At 41.7% G+C, this 26,335-nt stretch overlaps 1 protein-coding gene across 12 annotated transcripts in view; it reads left to right on the top strand.

The window, feature by feature from the left end:
* nog1 (noggin 1) overlaps positions 1 to 26,335 on the top strand; it is a 101,786-nt gene that overhangs the window by 16,626 nt on the left and 58,825 nt on the right. Inside the window, exon 5 of one of the 12 annotated variants that reach the window (XR_003219711.1) lies at positions 392 to 643. The exons of 9 other annotated variants lie outside the window; for them this stretch is intronic. Coding sequence is in view for 2 of the 3 variants with exons in the window: in XM_019357616.2 (XP_019213161.1) it covers positions 24,323 to 24,997 (675 nt within the window). In the remaining variant the exon portion in view is untranslated. Of the gene's footprint in view, positions 1 to 391; positions 644 to 23,757; positions 25,930 to 26,335 lie in introns of those variants that run through there. 2 more of the 12 variants (XM_019357616.2, XM_019357615.2) reach the window with 2 other exon arrangements.

Here is a 26,335-nt window from a genome sequence, read left to right on the forward strand (position 1 = left end):
AGTAAACTTAGATTTAAATCAAAGTTTTGCTGATTGGAGCTAAAAAGAACGAGGTGAAGTGACCGGCTTTGTTTTCCATTTGTTTGCTGCACTTCATGCTGCAGCATTATTTTCCAGAACACACCACATGCGATAGTTTTCACAGCACTCTATGCAGTCTTGTGAAAAACAAATCACAATTTTACTTCTTCCACAGGGATTAAGAGGGTGAGTAGCTGCCAGGTGCTGCTAATTTGTGAACTGATAATGGAGACTGTAAACCACATCTATAAAAGCTGTGTTTTGGCTGTGTGCTGGTCTGGAACATTCGGGTGTGGGTTATGGCATCTCCTACACACTAGGTGTCTCTGTTTTGGTTCTTGTGTTGCACTTTCTGTGCTTTGTTCTGCAGAAGCTGATTGGAGGAGTAACTGTAGCATGAGCTACACCTGCGTCCAGTGAGCTCAGTCACAAAGGTCCCTCCTTTCTGCAGCTGACCTCACGTTGCATGTCCTGCTTCGGATAGCAGCTTCCTGAAGTTTTACTTTCCACGCACTGCCACATGTCCATGCACACTTTGCATGAGTAACTCGCTGACAAACACGTTCTCTTTAATTATGTTCTGTAGAATAAATGATTGTTTGCTAGTTAGTACCTCATGTAGTGCCCCTCAGTTTTATTGCAGCCTGTGAGATGGGTTGTGACAGGTTTAACAGCCACAATCGTCCCAGCAGATTCATCTGAGACTCTGCAGGCTTCAGACGGAACAAGAATGGCTTGTTTGGAAGGGCTGCCAGGAGAAAAGCCTCTTCTCTTTTTCAATAAAAAGAAGACGGCACAGCTTAGGTTTGCAAAGCAGCATCTGAACAAACAACAGAGGTTTTTGAACAATGTCCTTTGGAGAAATGACACCAAAGCGGAGACGTTTCAATGCCTCATTTGAGAAAACCAAACACGGCAGCACCTCATAGTAACTGTCAGCCCGGTGGTGGAGCTGTGAGGATTTGGGTTGTTTGCAGCCACAGGACCTGGACACCGTGCAGTCATAGAGTCAATGTGAGGCTGAAGCCAGGTCTAAACTGGGCCATGCATCGGGACAATGATCCCAAACACAGCAGCAAATATAGAACTGATTGGTTCTTAATCATCACTGAAGTGATGTTGTAAAGAAAAACTGGCCTGAATTTGTCCACATTGGTGTGAAGGGCTAACAAAGTCACACAAAAACACAGGAAACGGTTGCTTCAAGTTGCTGCTGCTAAGGTTGGTTCTACAACCTTAGCAGGTTGACTCAGAGTCATGCAAGACTCTGAGTCTTATGCAAACTCTCTTTTTCCAATGCATGTATATCTGCATTGAAATATATCTGAGATCTGCTGGCAAGGGACACGATTTTTCATACCAGAAACTTTCTGCTCTGCATCCAGTCTCTGTTTTAGTGTTTTAGCTCTGAGCAAGCTTTGGATGCATGCAGGTAAGCACAATATGGATTTGATTTACTGAAACACAATCCTGAAGAAAACTGCTATTTTCTTACAATTTAGGGTTTTTTTTCCTAATCTTTCTTGCAAAAAACAAAAGTCTGCATTCTTGCGCAACTCCTGGCACATGGAACAAGAAGATTTAAACCTGATATCTGTTTATTTTAGAAAAATGTTGCAGGATTCCTGCCAAGTTTATACCTTCATGCAAAAATTCTTGCCAAATACGAGTAAACTTCAAATGACAGTAAGAGTGAATCAGGCTTGTCATTTTATGCCACTGTGTTGTATGAAGGTCTAGAAATAAAACTTCTAGAAACGAATAATTATTTTCTTTTTTAAATCATTTGTTTGTTTTACTTGACAAGTCAGTTAATCAGTGAATTTCCACCTTGCTTGCTTGTCCGACCAACGGTCCAACTTTTAAGTTGGCAAATTAATCCGCAAATTGCGTCGGCAGTAAATCATTCAAAACATAAATGAGACCACATGTCTTCTCAGGATCCTTTAATGACCTGCCGTTAGTCTGGATGAATTATGTAATGTCTGTTTTCCAAAAAGCAGGTATGAAAGTGTCAGTCAGGCAGTCAGAAACGGAGAGCGAATCATCTCGTGCGCTGATCTTTTGGGGTGACATATCAAATTCAGTGTTTTTACCTGCGTTTTGTTATTTTAATGGACTATCTTTTTTTTAAATCCCAAATTGCTGATGACCTTCTTTCAAATGAGAAGTGATCTGACAGATAAGTACGTCTTTGAAGTGACATAATTGCCTAAAGAATATATGACACTGTTTACACATGTTAGCGTATCATTTGAACTCCTTAAGTAGTTTACCTGCTGCCTGCTATGAGCCCTGGTCTGCATTCAAAGTGGACTGAGAAGAGCAGGTTTGCCCTTTGTACTCCCCAAAGCGTCCAGGGTGGACTGGTCTTTGTTTAGTCTGACCTCCGTCTTCATCCTCTGCTCCTAAAGCCTTTAGAGATGCCAATCTCAGAGCGTCTGAATGACCAGCAGCACATCAGTCACTGTCAGTTCTTCTGAGGTTAAGCTGTACTTCAGGCCATTGTCCAACATGGATAGACATCCTATATTGTTGAGATATTTTTAGGTTAGGTGAAGTTTAGACTTTCATTGGCCAGGGGCGTTTGCAGTATCAGGTCTTTAGATTTAAGCAGACAGAAGTTTTTATCAGCTAAAAAAACGTAGCTGGAATAAATATGTCATCAGGTTGAAATGTAGCGCTGAGGACAAAAGCAGCAAAAGCAATTTCCAAAAGTATTTTTGAGCACTTTAGATGGTTTCTATTTTGTTTTGCTTGACGATGTGTCGTCTGTCCCATGAATAGTAAGCACATCTGTAGTAATTACCAGGTTATTACATAAGAGCTGGTGTGATTCCTTTGCAAGATGGCCTTCACCCAGTTTCCTTTGCAGTTAAACTCAAAGGTACAGAAGTTTTTGGGTCCTTTTCCAAAGAATGACAAGTTTGAATTTGATTAACTCTTACAGCCCATTCATACGCAGCCCAGTCCCAGCCTGCTAGTTCATGTTAAAGGATGAACATTCACACTTTTTCACCATTTCGCTTCTTATTTTGTCCAGAGGAAGTGAGGAGGCGTCACCACGACAACCAAGAAGCCAAAATTATTGAAAGATGGTGTATTTGAACCCAAACCATGTTTTTCCAAACTTACTCCAGTAGTTTTTTTTTTTAATTAATGAGCGACGTACTGTAATTAATGAAAAATGATACAAATGATGTGTGAACATCTCAGACATCTATGACTCAAACTTGGGTCTCCGCCGTGAGCAGGTAATGATTTGCTCCAACACAAACTCCTCCAACCTCCTCTTGTGGACTTTCTTCTTTTCTTTTTTCTTTTTTTTTTTTGCCTTTTTAAAGCGGAGTACAGCAGACTTATGATAGGTTTGTAGTTTAAAATTGTTTTTTTTATTTTAATTTCGTTTTTGACTCTTTGCTTTGAGTTTAACTGAACATTTTATTTTATTTTTGACAGTTTTAGTTTTAATCTTTATTAATTATTATTGTATGGAGGGCTTTGTCAGAGGGACGATTTGTAAAAATCGGGACGTGTGTTAGAATAAAAACATCAATATTTTGAAAGCAGGGAACATGATCAGTTTTTCAGCATACAGGGTCAATGCTGTGAAGCCACAATCTTTCCCTAAGTCTAACTGCAGCATTTGTGATGCCGTAACCTAATGGGTGGCTAAAATCAAGAAGAAGCTGATGAACACACAGTGAAGGCCCAAACAACATACAGACCGTGATTACCTGGCTTTTAGTATTCATTGAAAACAAGAGACATCGTTTTTTTGGATGTACTTGTAAAAAAAAAAATCTAAAGTAGTGCATTATATCGTGTAGTACACATGATTAATTTGCCGTGTTGAAGGATGCACAGTGGAAGTTGTATCTACAGTGCAGAGCAGACTCGCTGCCAAGCAGAATGGGGACCATAAAAACAATCTGACTTCTCAGCTTTCACAGTCAGCCTCTCCCGTCTGTCCCGGCACTGGCTGTTTGTTGCTGCAGAGGATTCTGTGAAACGGGTTACAATATTGAATAAATCAGCTGTGTCGAGGTACCGGATGTTGAACCGCTGTCTGTCAAGCTGTGACTGTCATAACTTTGTCTACATTAGTGCTTTTCTGCACAGTCCTGTATACTGGAGGGCTTTTTTTAGGTCAAAGGAGGAAATAATGGGAGTTTGCACAAATCCTGTAAAGGTTTTGGACTTTGCATTTCACGCTTTTCCAACACTTTGTCCCATCAGACCACAGTCGTGCTCCTAAAAACGGTGATATGATTGCTAAGATAATCTAAAGGAGGCCACTTTTAGATTTGATGCGCCAGTCGGTCGGCGTCTGGCTTCTTTTTCTGTTTTAGGGGTCGGTAGCTGTGCTTCGCCTCTGTCTACGGTATCATTTTTATTTCTCTAATCCTATTTTGAAAATGTGGATGTGGGTGGTCTGAGTTGATCTTTCTTTGTAGGAGCTTCTCAGTTGACTTTCAAGACTGCTCAGGTAATCCGAGTGTCTCCTAATTAATTGTTACAGCATGGCAAAAAGCAGTCGCCCGTCTTTACTTGCAGACCTCAGTTGGCGTCAGACTGAAATTTAAAGAAGGAGGGGGGTTTCAGGGTCGGATACTGGGCCTCTGTCTCTGAGCCTCTATTTTCATACTTCAGTGTCTGGGAAGCTGATTTGGAGCAATAAATGTTCATAGACTGTATGATGGATTTTCATGACAGAGTTAAGAATCGGTCAGAGCAGCTGGACAGGCAGAGCAATGTTGGAATAAAGGTAAAAACAGATGGAGCTGATGGTGGAGGAGGGATGATATATTCTTCATAAAGACGCACCGTAGGTCATTTAAACGGCACAGTCTCTCCACCAGTTTTTATTGATATTAAACTTTCATCAGCCTGTTTTGGTGAAATATCTGGATGAATTTAGAGAGCAAATTTATCATTTATTGTTGGGTCATTATAGCATTTTGATTTCTTACAACACCATAAAAAGAACCACTTCTAGAGCCGTTTTAAATATCACTGCCAACACATCATTCAAAACAACTTGTTATGGAAGCCAATAACTGACAAACTTTCCCTGACATTTATTGCATTATTCAGCCTGTTTACTTTATTCTGTCGCTTTCTATTTGGAGCAGTTTGTTAGCTGACACCGTAAAAATACACGTAATCAGATAAAATATCACTAGTTATGCACAATATCATAAATGATTTGTCATTCAAGACCACAAATTACACAGTCACCCACACTTTACCACAAGCATTTCAATAATAAGCCCTTTTAAACTGCTGTGAGTGTTTTCGTGACACTGATTGAAAAGCGAATGCAGGATTTTTCCTGTACAGAGAAAAGTTTGGCTTCACCACCAGAGACGTTTTAGCTAACGCTAACGGAAAAGCACCGAAACCAAAGTGATAGTCATCATTAAGTGTTTCTAATTGCTAATTATCTAAGATCTTGATGCAAAATATTATGAAAAGTCCAAAGGTTATGTCTTCAATTTCTCCAATATGCACTCAAAAAATGACTCTTGGCCGTCATAAACATGAAGTCATACTTGTAAGTACAATGCAACAAAAACATATAAAAACAAAGGTGTAGTTATTCACGTAATCAGTAAGTAAAAATATAATCGGTCTAAAATACCAAGCAAGTAAATTTAATTTGACCAGATTCCATAAAATGTGCACATAGTGACATTACTTCATAATAAAGAGATGTTTTTATTAATTACTGTGATGAATTTCATTTTTACCTGGTAACTTTGATACTACCTGGAGACCCAGTTCCACTCCTGGAGACGTCAGTGTGAAGTTTGCATTTATTTATTTATTCTACTGAAGCTAAACTGCAGCTTGTATAATCTTTAAATGATGGATTTTAAAACTGAGCAAAACATTTGTAAATGTGCTTTTTTTGGCATAATAGAGGATACATGATATTTTCTTTATTAAAAAATGAAATTCCTTTTTCTGTTGTAAATGATTCATCGTACCATGTCCAAGAATTGTAGGCTTACCAAGCACTGCATAGGTATTTGAACAATGTCGTTTACTTGTCTACTTCTAAAAATAGTTTGTTTCGAGGGGGTGGTCGTAGATTTGTAGTCATAAAACACTCGAGTTAAATAATTTAACCATTGCTAAGTCGGTGAGGAATGTGCTGTCACTTGCCTCGTAAAAGTTCTTTTATCCTTTTAGACAGCAAAGGGTACAATTACAGGTCACGGATGCCTATATTTACACTTGTGTTTAATTCTTTTGGGAAAGGGGGCTGACAGAAGGAGATGGATTTGAAAGCAGACACAATGCTGCTGCCTTTGTCTTCATAAAGGCATTTAAGCGCCGCTCCTGTTTTTCTTTAATAAAACACCAGCTTGAGTCACGGGCTCGGCCGGGATCTACCGTCCCCGTTGCTGAGACGAGCTGAAGATCTTAAGCTGGGTGTCTCTGCTGTGCACCCAGTGGGCTTAAACATATATCACACTGGCAGCGGGCTGTTTGGTTTCTAACCCCCCTTCCTCCCCGTTCCCTCAGCAGATCCAGCAGAGGATCCCCTCTCCGTCTCTGTCTCAGTGTATCCCTTCTAGTCAGGGGTACAACGTTGAGCTTTCACAGTGAAACGGCACCCATGCTGGCTGAGAATTTCTTTGATCTCCAAAGAGGCTGTACGTGACAGCAACACTAGGCAGCCCCCTCTTCACCAGGCTAATTACACGCACTTAAAATTAAACAAATAATAAAATGGGCAAATACCTGTTTCGTTTCCACAGTGGCACACATGGTCATGTGATAAGTATCCACTTAATGTTTTTATTGTAGTTGTTAGTACCAGGTGTCAGGCTGGGACCACCTTATCAACACAGAATCCAAAGGCATCCAAAAAACACCCCAGAAATGATCATTTAATGATAAGTCGGAAGCAAAATGTAACCAAAATGCATTAGAGACGGTTTGTGTGCAGCCAAATGTCAGAGCTCCACAGTTCACAAGGCCGGGATAAGATGGGAAAGTATGCAGTGATTCAGAAAGAGGGCCGGTACGGGTGTGAAGACTGAACTGTCCTGCTGACCTCTGTGACTGCTTTGATCACTGGACCTTGGTGACGGCGCACCATTCCATGCCAAATTGCCATGTCACAACATAGCAGACCATCTATCAATCTAGATTCCCCTCAAAGAAACAACATTTATCAGCAGCTGATTTGAAATGCTGCGGGGAGGCGAGGCGAGCTCCAGGGACCACTCTGACCCACCGAGTGCATTTTATGTGATTTAATCTTAAGCTGAAACTATTAGTTGAATGAACATTGATCAAACCAGTTTTGAAAACGGTCCATTTAATTTACAGTGACATTAACATTCAGGCAGATGGAACTGCTGGACTCTGTCTGTAGCATTATAAATGGTGAAAGAGACTCTATGCAGTTCTCTGAACAACTGGATCATTTGATTGAACAGTCTCATGTTGTGTTGGAGGAATTTTGATCAACTCTGCTTCACAGCGTTTCTTAGGCACAGCTCTCTGAAGGTTCTGCCACAGCAGAATCCGGCTGACGTTTCAGCCTCTGGGCTTTTTCAATGCTTGGGGTCATTGTCCTGTTGCATGACCCAGTTTGAGTCAAGCTTTATCTCTCTGACATTTGACTCACAATTTACTGGAGAATTCTTTGGTATACAGAGGAGACACGAGGTCCCGTTGTCCCAAAAAGAGCCCAAATCATCATCTCTTGGTGAACACCTCCATGTTCTCGTCCATCCAGAGGACGTTGTTCTAGAAGTCTTGTGGTTTGTTCAGATGAAGCTTCGTAAACTTTTTGGTGCGTGCCATGTTTAGGCCATGTCCACACTAATACGTTTTTGTTAGAAAATGTATCTTTTTCTCTCCGTTTAGGCCTTCCATCCACACTGAGACGGCGTTTTTGGTCAAGGAAAACTGAGCTTTTTGAAAACACTCCCTAAAGTGGATACATTTGAAAACGAAGCTTTCAGAAATGATGACACATTGTAGTCATATGACGCAGTCATGTGACCAATTCAACTAAGATGGCGGACGGCATTGTACAGCAGTTGTTTTGTTTGCTCTCAATTTTGAGAACCCTATTAAAAATTAATGTAAGTTAGCTCCAGATAAAACTGCACTTTTCCTCGACATTTTGCCGCGAAGTTTCAAAGAGCCGGAAAGTAAACAAACAGCAGACAGAAATGATGCAAATCGTCTTACGTTTCACGCATGGGCAGTACAGGAACGTGTCGTTATCAGTGTGGATGAAAACGACTGAAGACGAAAACGTCGTTTTCAAATTTATCCAGGTTAGTGTAGACGTAGCCTTGGAGAGAAGAGGCCTTCTCCTGGGAAACCTTCCAAACAAGCCATAAGTGTCCCGTCTTTTTCTCATTGTACTGTCATGAACTTTAACCTTTAACATGCTAACTTAGGCTTGTAGGATCTGAGATGTAGCTCTTTTTCTTTGTGTGTAGATGCACAGGAGTTTTCACAGCGTTGCATAAAGCCATGTGATTGTTGTCTTTTTCACATGACTAAATATTGCTTACTGTTGTAAACAGTCTTGGTAACAATGCATGCTTATGTCTAGACCAGTCACTGTACACGTGCATCTCTCAAAGGTTTCCTGTGTGCAGAGCAGGAGCTAAAAAAGACAGTTGGGTTCCAATAATGTTGTGGAGACAAACATGGACAATAATAGAAACCATTAAAATGTTCCTTCGGTCCCAAAGCACCTCACAAAGTATACTGGCTTATCTTTGTGTGGAGTACTGGTTCCTAATGGAGAATTCAAAATGAGGTTCAGTTTAATTTACCATTCCAAATCTTTTTTCCTTCCTGTCTACACGCACAGACAGCTATACAGTTCATGACTAAACCAACAACAAACAGTACAAGCTTGATCTGATCAAATCTGTATTCTCGCTTAAATTTGTGGCATCCATGAAATTGAATGGCCAGAGAAAACAACGTAAAGGCAAGCTGCTCGTCTCTGCTGTATGCTGTGTATTATTTTTTTCTTTTCACATCTCGTACGTCGCTGTGAGAAACGGCGAGTTGTGTTCTCTTCTGCATCACAGCCCACTCCATTAAAAGTCAGTCTGGCGGCCACATTAGACCCGTAAAGTACGCGGGTGTGACCGGCATAGAAACGTCTTTATCGAATACGCGAATGCAGCTGGTGTCTGCAGCGGAGCTCCGTAGGTGCCGTGTTGGATTTACGTTTCGTTATGCGTGAGAAAGATGCTTGAGAAAAACAAACGGCGCACAGCCCGCAGCGGTGGAAAATGTCTTTGTTTCTGTGTTTATATGATGGTCTAATTTAAACTAAAACAGAACTCATTGGTACAAATTGCCTGTTAATTTTGCTTGTGTGCCGCACAGATGTTTGATTTCACGGTCTTATAATCTGCCCACAAGAATCCATCAAAAAAAAGAGAAAAGAAGCCTAATAAAGTTTGTTTGTGAGGTGGGTTTGCTGTTATATGTCAAACCTAACGAAAGCTGTTCATCAACTCTTTATAGCAGCAAATCAAGCTTTTTCAACCACCTGAGCAGGTATGAGCTCTCACACAAGTAAAATAACCAACCCTTCTTTCTTTTTTGTCTTAGATTTTGACTGCAGGGCCCTTGGGAAGAATGTGTCTCCCACTAAAGCGTCACCTCTTAAAGAAAGCATATTGTGTTACATACAAACATGTCATTTGTGGGACACTGGGGTGGAAATGTCTCCCAAGGGAGCAATCAGACTGACTCCAGTTTTTTAAAAAGTCTCCTCTCTCTGCCACTCCTCATTTTTCAGACTCGGGGAATTGGTCGAAATTCTAGCTTTGTAGTATTTGCCTCACCCGCACAGCTCGGTTACATTGATTAGAAATCAATTAACATTTTCCTGTTTGAAAGTCTCTTTGTAATTCGACTCCACTGAAGATAAATCAGACTGTGGGCCGCTGTTTGTGCCTCACACGGACTCGGCTATGCCTTTCAGGCTTTCTCTAATGGTTAAAAACAGTAAATGGAGAAATTAAACCACTGGCCAAATGAAATATGTTGATCAGCAAAACAAAAATTCTTTGTTTGTAAACTCTGTAAATGCAATATACAGCGGTCCCTCGTTCATCCTGGGAGTTACGTTCTAAAAATAAGCCGCGATAGGTGAAATCCGCAAAGTAGCCAAGTTTATTTTTTACAATTATTTGTTTTAAGACTGTAAAACCCCTCACTATACACTTTTCTCAGACAGGCGTGAAGATTTTCTTTCTTGTTTAAACACTCTCAAAGTTCAAACCTTCGTAGAAAAATAAGTCCAGTATTATAGGATGAAACCAAAGATCAAACCCTGTTTTCAGGTCCAGAACATGGGAATAGAGCAGCTACCAGAGAATTCAACATTAATGAGTCAATGGTATGGAAGTGGAGGAAGCAAGAAGAATGAGTTGAGTAAAGTTTGACTTTTCTGACTGTTTTGTTTCGCTTAATGCGCCTTATAATCCGAAAAATACGGCAACTTCTACCTTCCTTTAGCATGTCCAGAAGTCCAACTTCTTGTGTGATGCTTAGCATCTTCCTCTGCCTTCTGGGAGCTACTGCAGGAGCCTTTGACCGTGCAAACGTTTCATCGACAGTGTTGTGTTTGTTGGGGAGAAAACTTACAAACATACAGTACAGCACTTCAGAGTCACGCTGCTAGCGATCGAAGATTTATGTAAATTTCAAAAGCTGAACGCATTCTGTACTGTACAGGAGACACGGCGCGAGATTTTGACAATGGTCTACAGCCAATCAGGACGCAGAACACAGTGTGCTGTAAAAGGAAAAAAAAAAAAATATCCGCCAAACAGCGAGGCCGTGAAAGGCCACTGTGTACTTGGTAGCTCTTTGAAATAATTGACATTTTATATGTATGGAGTAAAAATTTCAATGTGCTGAAATCTGCTGAGATTCTATTTTTAATTTCTATTTATACTTGAAAATTTGCCCTTTCTCACCTTTCCAGGTAGTTTGTAACAAAATCCCATTATTTCTTGGAAGACGTAATAATTTAAGAACTTCATCCACTGCAGCGAGCACAGTCATCAGATTCTGAATTAATAACACTTTTTCTGATATGGAAACCAAGCACGGCCCTGCAGTATCAGCAAGTAGCTGGGCTGTCCTGGTGGCCTGTCAGAGAGCCAAAACACCAAACTCCATCAGGAGAAAGTCGGATTGTTGTGCTCCTAAAGCCTCAGACCTGATATTAATGCTCACGTCTGTATCCGATTTTCTACCGGCCCAAAGATAACATCGGAGGGAATGTTAGATTCACTTTTCTTGATTTCTTGGTATAAATAGCCCCCCGCTTTTTATTGATGCAGAACAGGTCTGCTGTTTATAGAGATTTAGTTTGAGGAGCTATTAGCTGTGCTTCTCCTAACCCCGCCTAAAGCCCACTTGGAGAATCACTGGTGTGGTGATTATGCCATGGAATTGATTTGTGTTTTAGACTTTTATACTCCCGTACTGACAAATGGGTCATGTAGGAATAGGATACGGCATCAGTTCGTCATTTGTGGACCAGATTTACTTAAGTAACAACATTGAGGCTGATCTCATAATCTGATCTTTAGAAAATCCTTCTCAAAACAACAGTTAATTGACTTTTAATTAAAAGTTTTGAGGGAGAGACTTCAGGTTTTGGAAGTGGCTTCGGTGTGTAGCCCACAAACACAAGCCCGGTCCAGCCTGTTTATTCCAGCTACAGAAAGAGCATCTGCTTAGTAGGACTGGGGAGCTGTGTAGGGTTGCACCCTAACATTTACACACTTGGCATTGGCAACAAAGCAGCCATTGCTGTGGCAACCTCCGCCGGTCATTAAGCACAATTTGTTTGGTATCCCTGTGTTCAAAATGCACAAAAGAGGGTGAGTAAAGCCAGCATGAGGTTGTCTTCTGAGCTGTCATGTGGAAGGTGGTGGGGGCCCCATGCAGGGCAGACAGCGACAGAGAGGCTGGCCGAGCTCCCACAGGACCGCTTGGGGACAGAGGCAACCCGAGAGGGATGCCCCCCACCTTTCCCTCCAAATCCCACCTACAGTCACTGCACCACCACCCCCTCCCTGCAGCCGTGCATCTGACGGTTAAAACAACAGCCCCTGTGGTCAGCCAGGCTCCATATCTCCTACTGGATTTACGCATATTTCCCACCTCCTTCTCTTACCCGTCTAATCCTTCGGCTCCATCCCCTTGTATCCAGGAACTATATTCTTTCTGCACTTCCACAAACCTTAAACAGAAGCACTTCTTAGATGCTAAATTTGAATTGAAATGCCAGAAATATTCTCCAGTGTTCCCGTGCAACATGAAACGACAGTATGGTTGAAGATCACTGCAGGAACTACAGGTGCTTCATAGTTCTAACAGTTGGAGTTAGTACCCCTTCTTCCCATTTCTGAATAGCAGGAATCGTTCTGAGAACACTTATTCAATCTTCATTTTTAGCCCCACTGCTTCTTAACAAAAGCATTTTTGTGTGCTGTGATTGGTCTAAATGTAAGTCTACTTTGGATTTATCAAATGTGCATAAAGCACCAGTAACTGTCAGTAAAATAAAGCTTAAACACTAGCCATGTAATCAGCAGCTCTTAAATTGGCCTAAAAATGGAGGAAATTAAACTGCAGTAAGCTTCAGGATTTGGATGTGATAGTGTAACATAAAAATCAATAAATGAAGAAGAAAGGCAGAGAGAAAATCACAGGCACAAACGGGATGAAAGACAAATAAAAGACCACAACAAGAAGTAAAGCTGAAATGCCAACAGTTGGACTTTCTGGAGCAGAGCCGTTTGGTCTGAAAGCGGCCACGGTCTTCGTGAATTTGCATTTCTGAAAAGGTAGATGCATTTGGAAACAGCTGTGAGGCTAACACAACGTCTGTCTCTCCTTCCTCGTTTCCGTTGACATGTATCCATCGTGTGACGCAGCTTTCCTGGCCTCTCGCCTACTGCGTGCAGAGATGGGCTCCATCCTGCTGTGGGCCTGAACGGGATAAGAGAGTGCAGGAAGTGTCTTCATAGATGCACCAACATTTTTTGGTAGGAGTGGTCTTAAATTGTTGGTGTAAATTCAGATTTGTTGGTGGGTCAAAAAATGTTAAGCACCTACTGCAGTGAATCTCTACATAAGTACATATATGGATGGATGGGAGATGGATGTAATCTCTGCATAAAAAGAAATGAAGCGTATCCTAAAATTTTATTTAACTGAGGAAATCATGAGAAGCTTAAAGGAAATATATTCTGCATTCCCTTTTTTTTTTTTCTGTCACATATAACTGTGTTTGAGCCAAACACTGAGTTTCAGAGTTTTTTTTCTTCTCTTGGCTCTCATCGATGTCAGAATAGGTCACCTTTAAATGTATTCCATTAAAGTTTTTAAGGTAGGCCAGTTTGAAGTTATCAGAGATGGTGTTTTAACTCCAGAGTTTGATACAACAATTCAACAGAAACTTTCACCTGCAGGAGAAAGCTGCTTGTGTCGTGAACGACTGAAGTGACAAAGCAAACAACCTCTGTCCTAAAACCATAAACCAATCATCATAAAACACATTCAGCACAGGCTGTAAAACATCTTTTTCTTTTTTTGCCTTGCTCTGTGTAGTTTGACTACTTGGGATGATTTAAACTGTTAACAAAGCCTGAAAGAGGAGCGCGAACTAGTCTGAAAATAGCATTCTGGGTAAGACCAAGCTCATTCTAACCCTGCTCAATAATGAAAGTCAGCCCTGAAAAGGAGGACAAAGAGTGACTCCCACTCCTAGATGTTCATGTCTCAGATGGAGGCAACAATACTGTCACTTTTGTGGAACTGAGTGGATGTCTGGGGTGTGAATAGGAGGTGGTGTGAGGAGCTGCAGGAGGCAGTAAAGTGATTACAGGTCTCTTCCTTTAAAGCCCACAGATCTGCCTGATGGTTCAGTTCAGCAGCAGCATAAACAGACCTGTGAGCTTCATAAAGTACTTTACATTAATTTCTTATTTCTTAATTTAGTTTTATATTCTAATTCAAAGATTCTAAAATAACTGAGCCCCAAAATCATATCTGGGCTATTTCTAGGTTATTATTATTTGACTTCACTTTGAAAACAGGTGCAGCGATTTATTAAAATGTGCAAACATAAATGAAATGCAGGATATAAAACAGTATACAATATGTACAGTTTGTGCACAGCTCAAATGAGCGCCTTTATTCTGCAGCACAGCCTGAACGCTCGTAAGCTTCTTTGAGTAATGTTTCGTTAAAAACAAAGAGGTTGTCGGTTCATATTTCATCAATTTTGAGAGCATCTCCAACACTGAAATCCAGCCCCAAACCGTGACCGAGCCTCCACCGTGTTTTACAGGTGGCTGCAGTCACTCGCTGCCTCTCCCGACCCTTTCATACATATAAAAGAAAAATTCAAATTCATCACTCCATCAGACCTGGTCACTGATTTTCAGTCCAGTTCTTGTGTAATTTTGCATAACTTTGGCTTCCTTGCATCCATCCATCCACTGAGACCAGTTTTGATGACGCTTCGGTGAACAGATGGGAGTAAATGAAGCTCCAGGAGCATCTTTCAGGTTCTGTATTAGATCTTTGCTGGATTTTTCCCTATGGCTCTGAGATATGTGAGATAACTGAGGGTTTTTTGGTTTGTTGACAGGATTTCTGCTAACTGCTCTTTCAGCATCACACTGTTTGTGCAGAAATAGTATTTCATGCTGTCAAACTGTGATATATTTGGCAGTTTTTGTGTATTTAACTAATGAATGGGATTAAATTATGTGTTTTTGCAACAGGCTGCTAACACCGTGCTTAAAAATACAGTTTAAAATATGTTCTTCAAGCCTTCTGTTATGTGTGAATACAACACTGGCTCAGTCTTCGGGTTGGCTGCTTTTTACAGCTCAGTGTTAAATGACAAAAATTCCTCTGAAAATGATCAGGTACAAGGACCGGACTGAGAATGAGTGAAAAAGCAGCTGATGTCCGTGGAAAACTTTGAAAGACCTTCAGGAAGCCTAGAGTAGGACTTACACAGTACTGGGAAAACTCGTGAAATTCAGTTAATAACAATAATTTTAACGCCTAGGTTTAGTTTTTTTAATGCTAGAATGAAATCATTACAGCCTTCATGACTGACACAAAGTGACACAGAGCAGCTACTGAGATGAAATTGAGCTATGAAGTCATGTGTTTGACGCCCATCGCTCTGCGGCGCTGGACCGCCGGCCAGCGAAAGTGACTGCCTGTCTACTCGCCTGCTTTGCCTCTTGGTTGTTTGACACGTTGAAGCCACATGGAGGAACGCTGACGCTCTGGCCCCGATCTGCTGCCGCTGCTGTGCGAGCTATGGAGGTGAGTTGGGAAGCTCCTGGGTGGCAGGGCAACGCGCGGGGCCTCCCTGGCTGGCGCCTGTAATTTTACCTTCCCATTCATCAGCCAGAGATATTAATAATAACAGCACATCTGGATTCACTTTACTGTCTCATGTTAACCCTTTCTACAGCGCTGCTTCTGGGCTCAGCCCCAAACCCCCCTCTCCAACTAAAGACCCATTGCTCTTGCTGTCAGTCTTCGTTTCTCTGTCTCATCTACAGCTGCAGTTTCCTTTTTCAGCTTCACAGAAAGCAGTCTCCCTCACCTGAAACGCTGTGTGCTCACCAGTTTTTCAGAAGAATTTGCATTCGATTTTTACAAAATCTTAGGTACATGCTTTTAGACACGAATGTATAGATATGCATTTTATACTGCACAACAAAAGCACTATAGCTGTGATGATGCTCTGCAGTACTAACAATGGACTCTGCTGCAGCCTATTTCCATTGAAACTGGACTCTGCAAGACTTTCCTGTCAAAGAAACCCTCACAAGTCAAAGCATTTGTTTACACCAGGGGTCCCCAACTCCAGGCCTCGAGGGCCGGTGTCCTGCAGTTTTTAGATGTGTCCGTGATCCAGCACGGCTGATTGAAATGGCTAAATTACCTCCTCAACATGTCTTGAAGTTCTCCAGAGGCCTGGTAATGAACTAATCATGTGATTCAGGTGTGTTGACCCAGGGTGAGATCTAAAACCTGCAGGACACCGGCCCTCGATGCCTGGAGTTGGGGACCCCTGGTTTACACAGATACCATCTTACCCATTTTGCGTCGTGTGTTACTTAAGTGACCAACTGTAGTTGGAACCTGAAGTTCCCATAGCTGCAGTTTCTCCGATGGCCTCTAGAGGCTGGTTTCAAAAACGGCTCCATTCCCACAGCCTCATTGGTTACGATGTCTAACATTAGAGCCAAAATAAATATGTTTGGGGCCTGGTGCAGAAGCATTTATTGTTTCATAACAACTGCAAGGGTGTAAAGAGTTTCATGTTACACACCATTTTTAACTGCACTGTGGCTGAAAGTTTTTAAAGTGTGTGGCATGGCTGGTTTGTCTGACAGGTGTAGATCTGTGGATTATGTTTGTGGTGTTTGGAGCATTTTCGATCCTGCTGCACAGTTATTTGAACAGATCACCCAATTACAAACTTTAAATTATAATTAGTTTTATGTTTTGTATGTTACTTAGCACAAAGCAGCAGGTATCTGTGTTGTGACCAGTACGGTCTCTGGATGCTGCTTGCTAATGTTACAGTAGCTGATGTCTTGGTATTCCAGCCCTTTTGTCAGAATTTGCTCATTTCTGGCCAAAGAGAAACGAAGATTGCGATGGCCGTCAGACATTTCACAGTCATTGTTACTTGTTTAGTGCACTGAACTGAGAATAAGACCCAACTTAGAGTTTTGTAGAGTGAACGATGTCGCCTACATAAGCGGCCCGTGTCGTTGCTGGCATTTTTGCTTGTGCTGGTGATTATGTGTTAATAACCGTGTGGTCTTTTTTTTTTTTTTTAAATATGTGGTTACAACAAAAAGAAGCAACAAAAAACGCTAGGAATGTTTTCTTTCCTGGCTCCCCGCTTTTTGCTGTGATCAGTTTCATTTTCAGGGACGAACATATTTGTCCCACAAGTTTTTCCTTCACATCCATTCCGGTTCAGCAACATCTCTCCTGGAATTTGCTGATGTTTGTGAGGATTGTATGTGATACTCTGTTGAGAGGACAATTGTTATATTTTCTCACTGATAAATTCAAAACCGCTGTGGAAAAATGCACAGGAGGGATAAGGGTACTGACCAGGTCGGTCACCAAAGTTGCGAGCTGTATCAACACATTTCCCGGGGAATCCACGACATCGATGCCCCACTGAAGCGTGAATCCCCAGTAAACTCCAATATAGGATTTTTGTTAAGGGTCAGTTTGATTGTTACAATGTCCAGTCATTTAAAAAAAAGCACAGTAGTTTGTTTCATTTGCACATGAGATTTATTTAATGGTTGCCCGAGCCGTTAGCCGTTGCCCGAGTACTGCTCCTGCTATAACTCTGTATGCACTCTGTATGCAAGTGTCTATAGACACCTCTGCACGGAGGCCGAGTAAATCACCATGCTGAGCTGTCTATAGGTGGAGCCAGGGTCCTGCGACTGGCCGCCAGGCTTGGCTCCGTGCCCGTCGCCTGAGCCTCCCGCTGGTGGCAACAGGTGACAGAGGTCTGCTGTGTGTAGAGCTGACAGCCCCCTCACAACGCATAGAAACACTTGCTTCATTACCAAACCCTCCCCCCTCTCCTAAGTGTAGAGGGAGAGTGACTGGGAGACGGACGAGGGCAGAGTGAGGCTTTACTGCTGTTTCTGTGGCACTAAATACGAGTTTGAGAGGAGGCAAAAAGCTCGGTGTGCATCACTCATCTGCTCATGAGTCAACACTCATGATGTCACACGCTGCCGTGCCAGTCTCACACACAACTATACTGTATTACCAATTTTCGTATAAAAGGCCTTATTTATTAAAAAAAGGGGAGAGTCGGCTCTTTTTCCATGCAGTGGACTGAGCCGTACCTCCCAGAGAGTCCCGACTGTTAAACCATCGTGCCACAAACAACCTGCTAAAAACACTTATTTCTCCCATACAGAAATAAACACTGGCCAATTAGTGTTCTTATTTTTGGACCTGTATTGGCTGCCAGAGGAGTTGAAAATATAACCAACAAGACGTGGCCTGACACGGACGACTGCAGCGCCGCTCGTCCTCCGTCTCCGCGCGGAGCTGCTTTAGCTATCGGGCCTGTGCGTCGGCCTCGAGGATAGTTTACGTCTCTGAAATGAATCCTCGCGGTGGGAACAATAGCACCACTATTATCCAGCACAGAGAGGGATGAATTCACTGGAGGACAGGTCATCTTGATTTATGAAGTGTGAATTAGGAGCTGAGAGTTTGAGACCGAGGTGGGGTTGTTGGGGGGCGCAGGGGGGCTGCATGGCACAAACAGCCGTCTGTGTTGTAGAGGCTGGAGACACCACAACCTCCCCTCTTCTCCCCCACCACCACCACTACTATTACTACTACTACTGCTACTACGGTCTGACTCTTGGCCTGTTTGCTCTTTCAAAGAAGAAATGGCCTCAGCCTTGGCTTCAAATGATCTGCAGAAATGTGGCCAGATCACCACGTGGAGATCAGTGCACCGACTCCGCCTGGGGTGCTGGAATAAACTAAATGTCGATCTAGCTGCAGAGGACGCCTGCTGTGTCTCTGCGCCTGTCGTCAAGCTTCATTTATATCACACGGCAGGTTGATGGAGTAGTGTATCATCCATCAAGAGCGCGAGTATTTACTTTGATTCCAGAAAAATAAAGGCTGATCTGAAACTGCTGGCACTGGTGCTCGCTTAAAGGGACAGTTCACTCTAAAATCTGCATGGTCTGCATGCTTTTTATCCATCTTGATTCGCTGTGGTGTGACTTCCCCAGTACAGAAGTCAGTTTCCACCACTAAAAAAAAAACCCAAACAAACACACAAAAAAAAAATGTATCCATAACTCGAAATTTCGAGTTATTTTCTTGAAATTTTGACTTATTAACTCGAAATTTTGAGAAGTAGTGACTCAAAATTTCGAGTTAGCTCTGCCAATAAGTAATCTACGTGAATGACGTCATTTTCTTGTTACCCAGAAGCATATAGCGCAGAGGACTGCGCATTCAAAACCAGATTGCAACAAATTAGCGCTTTCGAGAGTACGTTTGCTGATAGTAATGCCATGTGATTCAGCTAATAACACAGATAACGTAGATTACTGATTGGCAGCGCCAACTCGTAATTTCGAGTTACTACTACTTGAAATTTCAAGTTATGGATACATTTGTTTTGTTTGTTTGTTTGGGGGGGTTTTTGTGGCGGAAACGGGCTTCCGTACTGTTCAGTGGCGTCCTCTTCAACTTTAAAGTTAGCTAGCTGCACGCTTCCTTTGGGTGGCAGATGTAATTTAGTGGAAGGTTATAATAACAGTTCCAGTGAAACTGTTCACAGTATTTTTGTTTCGTTTTTGAGTGACTTGGTCATGACTGCTCAATGAGGACATCGCTGCCCAGTTTTTCAGATACTTGTTGTTTGGGTGCTTTGAGCATCATTTAATGAGGCAATCACAGAGGTGCACGACTGCAGTTCTTCTCGCATTATTAAATAAACTTGATTTTATGGTCATCCGTCGTCTTCTGACCAGTCCAAGACTGAGGAGATCTGGCTTTTATTGTAAGAGCAGGAACCATTATTTAGGTCTGCATCTGCAGGAAAATGGTTTGACTGCAAGAAAGTTTCTCAAAGTTATAAAGTGGCGCAGATGCTTTCCTCCTGGTGCTGCTGAGATGTGGTGATTCCAGAGGAACAGATGCACGTGTTTGGATGAAAGTTATCAGACGGCTGCACCAAAGTTTATAACACTCAGCTCTGGAAAACTGTCACAAGAGCCATTATTTTCTGTTTAGTTGCTACAAGCACCAGATAAACTGCACAAATACGGCATTCACATTTACACTAGAGAGGTATTTGTGCTCGCTCACATGGGACCGGCCAGTGCGGCACCACGCTGGACGACAGCTTGTTGCTTTATGGCACAAGCCGAGCTAATCTCAGCCTGAGAAAACATTTCCTGTTTGTTCCTGCGTGCTTGTGCGTCATAATGTAGGTTTCTGATATGGAAAGACTATATTTAATATTTCAATTCAGACCTCGACAAATTTTTCTTTTCCCAAAGGACAATTCAGAATACTGTAAAAATTATAATAGCTGCAGGGCAAATGGATGTGCAAAGTAAGCCAACGACTGTGGGGGGAAAAAGTTAAAATAAGCCATAGTTCAAGATTTACGAGCAAAAACGTAAAAATACTTGTTACAGCGCCACTGGCCGACCCATCAGAGTAATACCTGTCAGCTGTCCCTTTGCTGCTGAGCTGAGATTTTTTTTTTTTCCATCTTAATGGCGCCGATTAAGTCGACTCTCGGTCCTCCATACGCCCGAATACACAATCAGTCGTCTGAGTAATTACTTAGCGCTTTGTTCAGGGTTTTGTTTTAACGACTTTGTTCGCACGCAGAGTTTTCTGTCTGTGAAAACTTTATTGAGGAATGGAGCGAACACACTCTCACACCAGCCTTCAACCTGTGGGAAAAATTAGCTAAATGCTAATTGGGTAATTATACCGCTTGTTTAAATCCACAGATGTTTCACAGCGTGAGCGCATTCTCCACAACCTGAAGATGATTCATTTGAATAGCGTATTGTTTGATTTGGATAATGATATTCTCGGTTGTAGAGTCAATAATTCCACCTTGTGTCAAACTGTGATTGTCAACGAATATTCTCTTATTTTATTAACGGGCTAAAATGAAATTTTCATAGTGGATTTTTTAATACATTCAGTTAAGCTCAACATCGCGACAAAAATGTTATCAGTCCACTGAATGGCTGCTATCAGCCGATATCTCTTCGATCAGGCAAGAGGCTGAACTGCTCTGAATGTGTGTTTTAACACTGCTGTGAATAGCCGGGTAACTCGAGCTGTAAAATTCTTTAATGGAACATTAATAGTGTGGCATGCAAAAATGCAGTGTGCCATCAGACTGATGATCAGTGCTCTGAAGGAGCAATTAATTTAAATTAAGCTCACAGCAGGAGTGATTATGGCAACTGGGTGCTGTTGGATTGCAGAGGAATGGAAAAAGTGCTAAACAAACAAGCAATTTGCACACCTCCCAAGTGCCAGAGCAAACAGAATAGCACCCGCTCCGTGTCTGTGTGTATTCAGCTTGGCAATGCGGCCTCAATCAGCACAAGGTGTGAAACAACGTGCTGAGGGAGATAAAGTGTGTGAAAGGTGCTTTGTGTTGTCTGTGTGACACTGTAAGCTTTACCTGAAGACAGGACGAGGAGCCTCGAACGCCCGCTTGCCTGGCTGATTTGTTTCCAAAGTAGACTTTTCCAAATATGTCAGATTTTTTTTGTGGTCTGCTCTTGCAGGGATGAAAGCTGAATCTTAATCTTCAAGTCCCTTCTGTTGCGTTTCTACCCGAGCGTGACTTTTCTTGGTAGCACTGCTGAATGTGGCTGCCAGAACACAGAAGTCTGCTTTTCCTCACTAAATGAGAAATCAGCAGGGAATGGTACAGTGGCCTGTGATCAGCTCAAACGTGGAGATTCATTTTTAATGTAAATCCTTAAGCGCAGGTTTAAAAGTCAAGGACCAGACCCTGCATTTAAAAAAAAAAAAATACGGGTAATTAGATGGGCCAGTTTATTAGCCGGGGAGGAAAACGTGTTTGGTTAACTTAGGAATAGAAAAAAAAGTCAGTTAAGCAGGCGTCTGTCTCATGTAGGCCGACTTTTTAAGGAGGAATAATTCACTATCAAAATGTCCCTGTGGTAAAACAGTAGGAAGGGATTAGAAGAAACCAAAACAACTCTGCGTTAAATGAGCCTGGCAATCCACATGACACTTAATGAGAACCATATTTGCACTTCACTCGAGCGGCCCCATTAGAAACAGAATATTCCAGTGTGTGTCAAATATTATTCCTTAAAAGAATGAACGTGTCAATTCCAATTTAACATTTCCTCAAGTATGTAAAAAAGTATTGTGAGTGAGTTTGAACGCATCGTTTTAATTCTCCAAAAGAAAATGTGCGATTGAGCATTTTTATTTTCTATTTTTTATTAGACTGCACGTTAAATTCTGCGATTTCTTGATATCTGATGCTTGGTGCGGTTTGCATGCGTGTAGAGTTTAGTCTGCACTGTCCCGCATGTGAATGCGCTGGATTGAGCAGATCTGTCAAGTGTGTTTAGGAGCGATGGTTTATGATACGTGCTGGTCAGATGAAAAATATAAGGGGTGACATTTTCCAGACTTTTCACCATCATTTGACCATAAACTAAATGAGTCGTGTGCTCAAGTGCTTGTGTGAATTAGCTCATTCAAATTGAAACAGAGATGCATTTATCTTAAGCGGATGGTTTATGGCTGATGTAGCAGCTGGCTAAGTTCTTCCATTAAATTATTTTTCAAAGAATGATTCTCTGAGCATGAGTTTAGACAGGTTCACAAATTGTGATACTTTCCATGGCTGCCGCTTAGCGAGCGTTGTTTATTTGGGAGCTAATTTGGCTGGCTTTATTGAGAGGCTCGCTGTGGCACTGGTACAGGCAGAAATATTGTCCCACTTGAGCTGGACACATGCAGTAAATACACTGCAAAAAGTGTAGTTAACAGGCCATTTCATCTAATATTCAGGCTGTAAATCATGCTTTTCTTCAAGCAAGCAAAAGGTTGTGCTGGATTTGATGTGATTTTGTTTGTATGAAACGCACTGCACAGGAAACAATCTGTTCTTTAAAGAACATAATCTGTCGTTCAACTGTGTGTGTGTGTGTGTGTGTGTGTGTGTATTTTTTTTCCTGCGCTTTTAAGATTGTTAAAATAATCTTAATCCACACAGTGAGTGTGACAGCATTTTGCCAGTCCTTTATCAGATATGCGTGCACATCACTATTAAACTTAAGGTGGTCTTTCTTATCCACATGAGTCCATCAGATGGAAATATTCAAGACATTTTCATAAAATCATCATTTCATTGTTAAATTTGTGTGTTCCAACATGTTTGCACAGCAACAAGTCTCTAATGAATATCCACAGTCGAGTTGTTGCTTATTGTAAATTTATTAGGAACTGAGAAGTCTAACATTTAGTTTGAGGTTCGGTTCATTTAAGCTGTGCCAGTAAGTGTATCACATGCCCTAAATAAAACAAATCATTCTGACGGCACATAACCAGCTTTTTTTATATTATTATTGTTATTAATATTGGTTGGCTAAAACTTGCACTACGTGAAAACAAATCCGAGTTTTGGGATCCTATAATTAAATATGCATTTCTAATGGTGGAGTCTGAATTTTCTTTGTGTGTCCTGAAAATTTACAGTGTGAAATCTTTTATATTTCTAACCTAAAATAAATTTCTTTAGCCAGCAGTGTAAAAAGAATAGTGTTCACATCCTCCAGCTAAATAAATGTTGATGTAGTTTGTTATATTGGACTGATTTCTGATGCATTAACATGTATGTATGTATGTATGTATTACTTGAATGCTGTTACAAATTAAAGTTGAACTAATAAATGACAGGTCAAATTGCTTTGTATTATATTTTTCTAATTTTGTACCACTGCTGTTAATAAGCAATGAAAATATAGCTTTTAACTTCATGGTGTAAATAATAAACATTAACAAAACTGTTTGTGTAATAAAACTTTTTCTGAGGTGTTTATCTAAAGTTGTCGTTACTAGTTTGTATTTTTGCATGAGGTGTTCTGGGAGCCTGTTGCAGAGGCTCGCAGCAGAAGGATTCACCAGATGACCAACACCCCTGATGAATGAAAGCCTGGTTTAAGAAAGTCTGGAAAACCGACAGGGGGCGTCTCCTCTCCTCCGTCCCCCCGCCTCCGGCACCCTCCTCCAGTGTGGTGGAAGAAGGAGGTATTGGGGATCTCCTCCTAGACAACAAACCCACATTCAAAGAGGGGCACACGAATTACATCACGCTCCGTGCGGAGGATATAACGGAGGTCGCGAGTTACGCTCAGCGCTTTTCTGCAGAGGACGCAACTGGAGCATCATGCCGAGCAGAGGCGCGCGGAGCTCGAGGACACATGATCTGATCTTTGCCACGAAGTTTGTCATTAGAAATCGTTTCCACTGATGCTTCGAGGAACAATCTTTTATTTCTATCGTGGATTTTTATCATGGGAATCTGAATATTAAGGGACTCTAGAGGCGCACGTTTGGATACGGCTCACGCGTAATTGCGCACAAGTGGACAATAAGCAGCTCCGTGTGCGTGAGGATCTCATCGATGAATATGGATCAGTCTCACCAGTGTATTGCCATGTATCTGCTGGTGCTGTCTCTCGGACTTGTGATGGATAGAGGGATTTGTCAGCACTACTACCTTCTCCGCCCCATCCCGAGTGACAGTCTGCCGCTGGTGGAATTAAAAGAGGACCCGGATCCTGTCTTTGACCCCAAGGAGCGAGATCTTAACGAGACTGAATTAAAGAGCGTCCTGGGAGACTTTGACACTCGCTTTTTGTCCGTTTTACAGCCCACGGAGGACAAATTCACCGGGAACGATGAGCTCGATGACTTTGAGATCCAAAAGCCGGGGGGAGTACTCCCGAAAGAAATCCGAGCGGTGGATTTTGACATCCAGTTCGGCAAGAAGCACAAGCCCAGCAAGAAACTGAAGCGGCGCCTGCAGCAGTGGCTGTGGGCCTACTCGTTCTGCCCGGTCGTGTACACCTGGACCGACCTGGGGAACAGATTCTGGCCGCGGTTTGTGCGAGTGGGCAGCTGCCTGAGCAAACGGTCTTGTTCTGTTCCGGAGGGGATGGTGTGCAAACCTGCGAACTCTACCCACCTGACGATACTGAGATGGAGATGCGTGCAGAGGAAGGGGGGGCTAAAATGCGCCTGGATACCGGTGCAGTACCCGATCATTACAGACTGCAAATGCTCCTGTTCGAGTTAAAACACAAGACTCTGAATATAAATTATAAGCTCAGTATTTTTTTTCCCCAAATCTCTTTCACGTGCACTACCGAGTGTAGGAATGTATTTTCTGTATATGCGGTGCCACGCAGTTATATATAACTCCCTGTACAAAATCAGTATTATTTGTAACCAGAGTCTACTTTATTTGTGGAGAATAATGGTTATATATTTTGTATTTATGGAGCGATGGCGCATAGAGCCACGTAAGGACTTGCTGTTTTCAATACGCGGACGCAGCGAATCGACCTCAGAGTTAAACGTGGATTATTGATACAGTTTTGTGTCAGTGACTTGTTTTTATCCTGTAAATTTAAGGAAATGTGCTATTTATTCTTTATATTCGTACAATAAAACGACACTGAAATGATTTAAACATGATTTTCCTTTACTTCTTATCACTTTTATAGCCAATCTGAGCGATTACGCATTAAGTCACCTGCCACATTACGCACAGCCTGTAGTTCCCACGCTAAAACCATTTTACGCATCGTGTATTTATTACAATTATGGTGGCTGGCCTTTTGGCCTATTTCATAAGAGTACATAATTATAGAACCAGACAGAGATTTGGCTATAAAACTACTCATTATTGGGGGGAAATGTTTCTCATGGTATGATATTGGTCTTATCAGTAGTCCATTATCACTTTCTGATTTATATACAACATGCGGTCACTGGTTCTCTTCAGTTAGCCAGAACTATCTTATCAGTACTAATGCCGTCAGTCACACATCGGGTCCTTTACAAGCTGATTATAGAAGAAGTCTCACATGTCTCACTTTCTTTCATCTGCACAAGCCCCCCCTCCTCATTTTCAGCCCAGCAGGAGATCTGCTGGAGAAGCAGAGGCTGATACTACATGTCTGTTAACAAGCTGACACCATTAAAAGCTGGATAAATTATTTTCTTCATAGGGCAGTTTGTTCATTAAAGGTTTGATGTGTCCTGGGTAAATATTGAGCGTGCAAAAGAGCTAAACATACAGAAAAGCTCAACTTTCTTTACAGTTTGGAAAGAGATTACAGTCAGTAAATATGCACAGAAACAATCTGATTAAAAATTGAGATTAAACAGAATATGATGGGGAATATTTTCCTGTAGATGATGGGAAGCACTCAATTTGAGCATAATTTTGCAGCCTTGCACACATTCAGTTGCAAATATCAAAATGAGTCATTATAAACATGCTAAATTTATTTAAATCGGGGAAGAACGTGGCATAAAATATTGCTTTAAAGTCTTGCGTTCATTAGCTTTATATTGCATAGGTATATAAGGCAGTAGTGATGACAGGTTATGTGCTTTACTCAAAAAT

This window comes from Oreochromis niloticus, linkage group LG4 (genome assembly GCF_001858045.2).
Source record: "Oreochromis niloticus isolate F11D_XX linkage group LG4, O_niloticus_UMD_NMBU, whole genome shotgun sequence".
NCBI classification, from domain to species: domain Eukaryota; kingdom Metazoa; phylum Chordata; class Actinopteri; order Cichliformes; family Cichlidae; genus Oreochromis; species Oreochromis niloticus.